General features: G+C 39.5%; 1 protein-coding gene across 2 annotated transcripts in view; it reads right to left on the bottom strand.

Annotated features, from left to right (window-relative positions):
* Window positions 1–2,067: 2,067 nt before the first annotated feature.
* Window positions 2,068–9,611, bottom strand: part of slc1a7b (solute carrier family 1 member 7b) — a 28,812-nt gene continuing 21,268 nt past the window's right edge. Inside the window, exons 4-11 of one of the 2 annotated variants that reach the window (XM_075486248.1) lie at window positions 8,756–8,798; window positions 8,437–8,668; window positions 8,246–8,345; window positions 7,391–7,624; window positions 6,382–6,576; window positions 2,932–3,066; window positions 2,689–2,793; window positions 2,068–2,329 (exon numbers count right to left, since the gene is read on the bottom strand). In XM_075486248.1, the coding sequence (XP_075342363.1) occupies window positions 2,068–2,329; window positions 2,689–2,793; window positions 2,932–3,066; window positions 6,382–6,576; window positions 7,391–7,624; window positions 8,246–8,345; window positions 8,437–8,668; window positions 8,756–8,798 (1,306 nt within the window). The remainder of the gene's footprint in view (window positions 2,330–2,688; window positions 2,794–2,931; window positions 3,067–6,381; window positions 6,577–7,390; window positions 7,625–8,245; window positions 8,346–8,436; window positions 8,669–8,755; window positions 8,799–9,611) is intronic. The other variant, XM_075486249.1, reaches the window with a different exon arrangement.

The following is a 9,611-nucleotide window of genomic DNA, read 5'->3' as shown; positions in this document are numbered from 1 at the left end:
TTAAACAGTGTTATGTCTCACTTTCAACATTTAACATATGCATTATTTTGTTTAGTTATTTTGTGATCAATATATTGGTTTATGAAATTTACAAATAATTGCATTATCTTTTTATTTACATTTTACACAGAGTCTTATTTTTTAAGTGAGGGTTGTAGCTCCTGACCACACAGGCCAGTACATGACCCTATCCTCGAGTGTCTGTATTCAGACATAGTGTGATGGCTCACAAAGCCGAAATAAAAAGCAAAAGTTTTTGTGGCAAATTTTGTCACAAATGACTCTGGGTGAAGACATCTTAGCAAAAGCTGATATGCCACTTTGAGATTGAGGAAATGATTTGAAAATATTCTCTGGATTTATAAATTAGTTTAATCAATTTCTCTATTGGAATAACAGAAATTTAATAAACACAGTAAGAAAATGCCAATTATTTCTTTGACAAACATGCTATCAGGCTAGTTATTTAAAGTTCACATCTGGTCAGAAGGCCACAGCTGTTTGAGGAAAAAAAATATTCAGAGTGTACACATGTACACAGTGAAAGAAATGTATTGAAACATATACCGTAATTTCCGGAGTATAAGTCACACTTTTTTCCATAGTTTGGCTGGTCCTGCGAGTTATAGTCCGGTGCGACTTATATATCAAAATATATATAATTTAACATGTTTTTAAATGTTAAAGGATAACTGCGGTATTTTCAACATTAAGCCTCTTTTCTGAATCGTCTGCAATGTTTTAGAACCCCCCTCACCGCTTTTTTGATGTTTACTGCTGGTTTATGTTGATAGCGGAAGTTTATCCATGGCTGTGAGGTGGCTAAGAAAATAGTTCGAGCATGAACGAGCTGCCAAATAAAACACGACAGAAGCAACTTTTCGCAATGAAATTTGATTTGGATTACCAGTGCACACCAGTAACCACTCCGGTGAGTTGATGATTTTGAAAACGGACGTTTATGGTGCTTTTACGGACCTTTTTGGACATGCGCATGACTTGCCATTCTGAAGCAGGTTGAGATGAATCAAAATTAGGCAAATACCGGAGACAGCAGTAAACATCAAAAAAGTGGTGAGGGGGGTTCTAAAACATTGCAGACGACTCATAAAAGAGGCTTAATGTTGAAAATACCGCAGTTCTCCTTTAATTCATGCTGACTGACATGAACCAAGGAGTAAACATTGCTATCTACAGCCGCGAGAGGACGCTCTAGGCATGTGACAACCATGACTTTGCAGGCGGGCCTTCTTGGTGTTACCGCTTCATGCAACGCAACCGCCTCTCTATCAGAGCACGGACAATAGTGTGTCAGAAACTGCCAGCAGACTTCCAAGCCATAAATAAATGCGACTTATCGTCCGGAAAATACGGTATACACATAGATGTATATGTATATAACAGCTGAAACTCTTTATAGTTATTCAAATCTTAAGATAAGTGTAAACCAACTAACACTTAAATGAACTATGAGTGGTTGTTTTGAGTCTGTTTCATTCCAGAAAGCCTAATGACGCCAAGTACTCTGGAGGCTGCTCAAAGTCAAGCAGCCATTGAAATCTCGACTTTGTCCACACATCAAAGTGAGAACATTAATATTGTAGAAAGTAAAGTTTATTGGTGTATTTAATCGGTTTACTTCAGTTTCTCCTTCTCGTCAGCCTAGCACCACCAACAGTGTTAAGGCAAAATTAAACAATTAAACAAGCATTTCATTTTGCCTTCTGATCATTCAGTGGAAACAAGACACTTGCAGTCCTGTTTCAACCCTAATGATACAAGCAACTGCCAGCTTGCTGTACAGTAAAATAACATATATTATACACTCAGAAATGTTTTCCTGCATGCATTTATGCAAGTGTGTGTGTGTAGATGGAAATGGACATAAAAAAAAAATGTGTTTATAATAAAAACCTGTTAATTAGTGCAAGAACTCACACCTGTATTTAGAAGTCGTTACTAAAACGTTCTGACAATAATAAGCTGAGAGATTAAGATGCCACTACAGGTGTCCTTTGCTCCCATCAGCACAACTACACGGACAACCCATCAAACTCCTGGAGGGGGCTATACGTTGGTTTCAAGGCCATTCATGTCAATAGTGCAGTGTTCTTTGCTCTTCTTGAGGTGGCGTGGAGGAATTGGAGGATTCTTCTTGTCTGAAACCTGCCAAACGCCTTCCTCCAACTGCATGAGTCGGGCTACGTCAGGTGGGACAAGCTTGTGTTTGACTCCCGATGAAGGAGGCTGGCAGTTGCCATTGTTGTTGTGGCACTTCATTGTAGGTGGGGTGTTCATTGGCATTTTAGTCTCACAGATCAACGGTACCTGTGGGACAGCAGGATATTTTGACATATATATAAAAAGAAAATGCAAGGGTGAAAATCTTTTTCTTTATTATGTTCCTTTCCAATTTAATTTCTTCATGATTGTTTGTAAATTGTATAAGTTATTTTTATATAATATAATTATTCTTAAGTACAAAGAAATTCTGTAGAATTACAAACAAGCCTTTTCAAGTGTGTAGTATCATCAAGCCGTTTTCAGTTAAGGAGGCAGTAAAGTTCAGTGAGAGACCAATCAGCGGTAATGCAGCTGGATAACTCAGAATTGAAAAGAAATAGTCACAGAGTAGTGAAAGTTTGGAAATGAAGCTCGAGTCTTACAGGACTGGAGCAATGATTTAAACTCACCCCATCTCCCTCTTTCATGAATTCTTTCCTGCAGATGTGCGCCATAATGCCTGTGGCCAAAGCATCTCCCATTACGTTCACCATTGTACGGAATCTGTCTCTGAAGAAGTGGGGAAAAAAAAGACACTGAGGAAAGTTTTGGGCAAATGAATGTGAAACATAGATGATGAGCTCATGCTCTGCAGTGATCAGTTTGGATCCTTCACAAATAATGAAAATTAAATTAAGTCAAGCTTACAATGCCCAGTCCACTGCAATGATAAGGGTGATGTCGTCAGTAGGCAACCCAACAGATGTCAGCACAATCACCATGGTAACCAGTCCAGCTTGTGGAATCCCGGCCGCACCAATACTGGCTGCAGTGGCTGTGATGCTGGGGAGATTTGGGAGGCCAGTTTGGTTAGAACTTCAGTCTGAACACTTAGGAAAACACAAATATGTATGTAGATAAATGTGTTTAAAATGATGATGATTTGGTCTTGTTGTGCAGTCACAGGACTTGGGGTCGACCTCTTTTTTTATCAAGGGTTTCTCGGCTCACAGGACGCAGCAGGGGGTAAGTCAATGTTCAGAAATGATATTGCTAATATGGGATGTCATACAGCTTCATGTCAAAAGAGACAAACTATCCCTTTAAGAGAGCTGTGCATAAATGAGTGTCCACCAACCAAAATGAATCTCCTGTGATGTGAGAGACTTCGAGTTATTGCTGCTAAAGGCGATTCTACAAGCTGTTGAATCATGGGCTGGACTTACTGTTTCTGTATTTCTGGCTTATATGACAGAATGTAATATGCTCTGGTATTTTTTGACAGTATTTTATTTATTTTTGGCTTTTTTCAGCCTAATTTTAACAGTAGGTAATAAACAGATGATTTGCTTTATCATGCCCTGATTGGTACAACCTTGGAACTGAAATCAGGTGTTGTCATTTATGATGTTTTATATGACTGCATTTAGCCTTTCTGGAGAAACAGTCATCAACCAAACATTTACTCAACATTTAACAGAATGAAAAAAAATTTACAAAATAAAAAAAAAATAAAAAAAATCCAGTGTAATAACAACACAGACAGAAGAAGACATTCATGTTGATTAAACCCTCTCACAATACTGTCATTTTATTATTTGGGGAGGATGGAATATGAGAATAAAATCACAACAAAAGGTTTTGATAATCTACATATTTATGAAGTAATTTTTCTTTCTTGCTGGTCTTTATTAACAGTGGAGGGTGAACAGGAAAGTGGACTGAGAGATTCAGATGATATGCAGCAACGATGCTCAGGCCGGGACTCCATGTCGGACTCCATGTCGGACCTGTATGGTATGGACTGTCTCCATCTTGTATACTTAGCATTCACGTAACTTGTTGGGGACTCCTGAGAGAATTCTCAAGACAGGAAATGACATCAGGCTGTGGCCAACTTTGCATCTGCCACATCAGAAACAAAAAAAACTGCATACTTTTTACCTGTCTGTAAAGGTAAATGTTAGGGATGTCCCGATCAGGTTTTTTTGCACCCGAGTCCGAGTCATTTGATTTTGAGTATCTGCAGATACCGAGTCCCCGATCCGATACTTCTATAGTACATTACAAAACAGCGAAGAAACAGTTCCAGGATGTCCCTGATTTTTTTATTTTATTAACCTTATTTTATCATTTAACACTTATAAACATTATAAATGTACAAGGGTCAATGGCTGGTCACTCATTGCAATCATTTTTGCCATCTTAGCGGTGATCTCCTGGGCGTTTTTTCTCTCCTCTTCAAAGTGTCTTGCAGCGTTGGGCTGACTCGTCTTTGACTTGGTTGCCTGGCTAAACTCTGTGTATTGTGACGGGTGTTTGTTGTTGAGGTGCCGTATCAGGTTTGTTGTGTTGAATGCAGCCATGTCCTCGCCACCTCTTGAAATCCCAGGTTTGCATATCTCACAGTTTGCAATCACAACGTTTTTGTCATCCACTTTAAAATACCTCCACACCACAGACCCCAGTTTCAAGCTGCTGCCGTGTTCTGCTTCGCTTTACGGCAGCAAAGTGACGTCATGCATGTTTCTGTGTGCAGCTGAGACGGTCTGACTCTGTACCACCACATTACAGGAAATACTAAGCTGTTATTTTTTCCCATTTGTTTTGAAATATTGTAGAATAGTAAAAAATAATGAGAAGAAATATACATATATAGATAGGCTACATATCCGATCCCTGATCGGGATGAAACGTCCGATTCCGATCGAGTCTGAAACCACGAGATCGACCCTCCCAATCCTCCCAACCATCTAGAGCTGAAATCACTCCCCTGTATGTTGGTCTTATAAAAGATGGCCTTATGTGTTATTACGTTGAGAAAATGAGAACTCTTTATTGATAGCAAATTAGATGGATTTCCAATAGAAAAAAAGATGGACTGCATCAGTTTTCTAGAGAAAACCTCTCGTGACAACAGAGCAGTTTGTAGAATTTGATCAAACAAGATTTTCCACATTGTGGCTTTATTTGTTACCTGACATCATCAAAAATGTTGCACATGGTCGTGCATCCACTATCATGGATTCTTTTTAGATCAAGACTGAGCTGTGGTGGTGATCCCAGTCTTTTACTGAGTTCTCCTCCTTTTCCTGTGGAGCATTTTGAGGAATCCTTGTAACACTTATGGATGATGTGGCATTCAGACATATGTTTCAAATTAAACTGATGAAGAATATTTTCATTTAAACCTACTCTCAAGATATAGTCTAAAGGTTAGCTGAGCCAGGCTAATGCTTTTTGCACTATTTAATGATCTAATAATGTCTCCAAGGCTGAGAAGCACACAAACATACAACATGTGATTTCTGCTGCAGATCCAAGGGTTGAGGAGGAAATGGTCCCACCATTCATCACAAAGGGATGGTGAGATGGGCTTTTGGTCAAAGGGCCACCAGTGGGATAAGTGAAATATGTTTGGTTATTGCAGCCATGTAGCTCTTTTCAAAGACAGATAAGCGGATATTTTTAATCTTGGCTCTAATATTCACCGGGAAAGCAAAAAAAAAAAAAAAAAAAACACAATCTCATCCATTAGTATTTTAAGCTAAACGGGCTCTTTGGGAGGATCATTGGAAGTAATAATCTAGTCATTTTTTTTTCTACCTTTGAGACCAGCAAGATTCTTCCTTTGCACAGCAGTGATGCCTAATTCCCATGACGTCTCGAATCTGAGCTTCAGATTCTCTCAGTGGGCCATTACTTCAGCACCAGCAACTCAGACTCATCATTAAGACCAGTGACATTTAGTTGTGGCACAATAACTGCTTAGTACACTCAAAACTAACACAGACTGTCAACATGATGATAGCCGTACATAGCATTTTAGGATCTTTAGCACCACCATATTTTGCTTGCCCTCACCATAATGTTTACCTTGATAATTGGTGTTTTTGCCAATCTGCAGCTTGGGAGTCGTTGCCGACACGCAAGTTTCTATTGTTAAGTTATAGTTATAATTTTGTACCAATTCAAGGTACAGAAAGGCACCAACTGTAAGTCACTGTACATTTGCTGTAATAGAAATACACAGGAAATTCTGAACCTGGACTAACGCTTTTGCAGCTCTGTATTATCTCTACTTGGAATTTCAAACAATTATTTTACTATGCTAAGGAGCTTATAAAGCACAGATGGCATATAGCATGTTCCACTGACCTGATAGTAATGATCTGGCCAAAATCAAGCTCATAATTATTAACTTGTGCGATGAATATTGCTGCCACAGCCTCATACAGAGCGGTACCATCCATGTTGATAGTAGCACCTACAGGGAGTACAAATCGGATGATGCGGCGGTCAATGTGGTTGTTCTCTAAGAGGCACTTGAAGGTTATAGGCAAAGTGGCAGAGCTGAGGAAGAAAGAGAATAAAACAAAGAGGTCAGATCACCACACAAAAACACACACATAGAAAAAAAAGCAGTTACATAAACATCTACTAATTTCCCCCTGACATGCACAAACATGTGAAACCAGTTAATGGTTTCCAAGAAAGAAACTGTTTAATGCTGACCAAAAGTAAGACACTAATCTTTCATTGATGCTTGTACTTTTTACTGATCAAACCCTAGCAAGCACATAGTGCAATAATTACTGGTCCCTGCAGTACTCAGTCTGACCTGAAGAACCTCTGAAGGCAATGATCACCAGCACCACGGTAGCACATCCTCAATATTACCACAAGAAGAAAGCTTGTTTTCACATCTGAAAATGTCAAATTTACTGGACTTAAACAGTTTTCTGCTATGTTTTAAACCATTTATATCAAGTTATATCCCTCCAGATCACAGAGGAGCATTTCCCAACAAACATTACTTTGCTTGTCAGTCTCTGATCTATCAGTTGGTTTGTTTGTCTCTCTCAACATGTGCATGCACAGATGTAGGTCTGGCATGAGAACACAAGTTGAATAAGTGCATAATGATCCTTAACACTGCCAACTCTTCCCACACACATGTTTTCTGATCTAACAATGTTTGAATGTCCTTTGAGGCTTTTCTCTGTTATATTCTAGTAAAAGAAAAGAAAATTAAAGAATTTGTGGAACAAGGACTCAGGGGAGGATAAAGTAAAATCATCTACTGATCTTTTTTCAAGCCAATTATATAAAATATGGTTTTATAAATTCAAAGTGTTCCCTCAAATAGAAATGATTTTCTCTTTACCTGGAGGAAGTTGCTAGAGCAATAAGCAGGGCTTGGAGGATTCCTCGTATGTAAACAATGGGGCTCTTTTTGGTGATGAAGAAGTAAAGGGAAGGCAGGATGAACAAGCCATGCAACACCAAACCAAACACCACAGTGACGGCATAGAAACCCAGCTTCTTTCCCATGGCAGATGGATCACTCATTTCGAGAATCTTGCCAGCCACCAGGAAAACAATGCCAAATGGAAAGTACCTGGCAGAGCGAGGACAGTCAGAGTCAGGCAGTTTGAGTCTTCATATCAAAGATTCATTTTAGGATTTTCAAACATGTTAACACTTTCTGGTATTTCATACTTTAACTCCACTACATTTTTACATTGTTTAGGTGATTCATCATCAGTACGAAAACACATTGAAGAAGTTGCTTAAAAAAGGACATTAAATTCATAAGGACATCATCGGTTACCTGACAGTAAGATAAATAATCCTAGTCATGAAGCCAAACAGCCAATGACAGCAGAGTATACCTTCTTTCTACCTTTAAACACTAACCATGGTTTTGCTGTGGTTGACCCAGGCTGCTGGGCAACCTCTCACAATGTACAAAGTACTCCTCCCTTGTGCTCCTATCCCTGGCATATTGTTAATTTTGTATCCCTATTTCATAGTTTGTGCTTTTTGCTCTTTGTCCTCTCTTTTTCCATTTGCTTTGACAGGTCCTTGTGGCCCTGAAGTTTCAGTTAGTAGCCATCCATGGTAATGTTTGCTGGAATAATCCTTTTTACTATTTGCATCCCAAGCACCCTTTTTGTGAGAAAATAACTACAGCCATATTGCTTCTTTAAGTGAAAAATGTCTGTAAAGAAATGGTTACCATATAACAATGGCAACAATTCTAAGGACGGCCTCATTCAGGCTCTGGCAGAAGTTTACCAAGGCGCTGCCATTTGGCCCCATCCGTCCCAGCATAATACCTGTGAAAACATATTACACAGCCCGTGAAATCACAGATGAAAGCCTCTTATTTACATCAATACATCCTATATAATTTATAAGAATAGTTACCCATGGTGGCTGAAAATATGACAATTCCAAGAACATTCATTCCATCACTTGTTCCCTCACGAATTTTTACCAGCACATCAGGAGGTGGAGTCAAGTCAAGAGCAAAGTTCTGGATGTCGGTGCCATTATCATCCTGGATGCCGTAGATGAGTGCCCGCCTTGTTGTGGACTCTGATTGGGCCTGACTCACAGTGGGCTTGGGCTTCAAAATGTACGTACTCTTTGTTTGATACTGTCACCAGGGGACAGACAGAGAGGTATCAACAGAAGCCAGATAAAAAAGCTTTGGTGTTTAAAAAAACTCTTTGTGATATCTTACCTGCTGAAATGTGGCCTGAACCAGATTTGCTGGGAACATGTTGCTGCAACACAAACAATATTATTAAGACATACACTACACTGCTTAAGAAAAATAAATATTACATATCTGCTTTGACATAAAAAAAACCTCACTGCATTTCCTCTCCTGTCAGTTTATTCTATCTGTATGCTGCTATATGTCTCCTATATTTATCTTTTAACAAACACAGAAAACTCAGAAGTTTTGGATCTCCATACTTTGGTGTAAATAAAACTTCAGCGAGTCATAGTCAGCAATTTCCAAAGATAATATTGCAGCGGTGCAGAGCTAACATAAAGCAGACCAGAAATTTTCAATAGTGAAATTGAAGGTTAATTTGAATCTGTACATAACAAGGTCAATGGGAAGCGTAACCAGCGGCTGACTTGCTACTTTTGGATGCCTTAGCACGTCAGGCTCTTGAAGAGACCGTGTAGATATCCTTGCGGAGACAGACGAATGGCTGACATCGCGATTAAAGCCGGAGTTGACATGTCGGTCACGGTGGTGGCGGACCGTGATGTCAAAATGACGTATCAGGCCTAGCGCTTCCCTTGAAAAGACGGCGTAGCGCGTCGTCGTGCACCACTCAATTTTTGTAACTTGGCTGCGCCAACAACGACAGACCGGATGGACCAATTTGAGGCCAGGCTCAGTGAGGAAGTGCGTTTATACAGGCACCTATACGACACTTCTGTAAAACAACTCAGGGACCACGTAAACTCCCAAAACTCTTGGATGGAGATAGGCAGAACTTTGGGGAAAGAGGGAGAGTTCTGCAAGAGTGTTTGGAAGAAGCTACACGACCGACTGGTGAAGGCGAAGAAGAAGGCAG

The sequence above is a fragment of the Odontesthes bonariensis genome, chromosome 15 (genome assembly GCF_027942865.1).
Source record: "Odontesthes bonariensis isolate fOdoBon6 chromosome 15, fOdoBon6.hap1, whole genome shotgun sequence".
Taxonomy (NCBI): domain Eukaryota; kingdom Metazoa; phylum Chordata; class Actinopteri; order Atheriniformes; family Atherinopsidae; genus Odontesthes; species Odontesthes bonariensis.
This window is presented reverse-complemented; position numbering and strand designations above follow the sequence as displayed.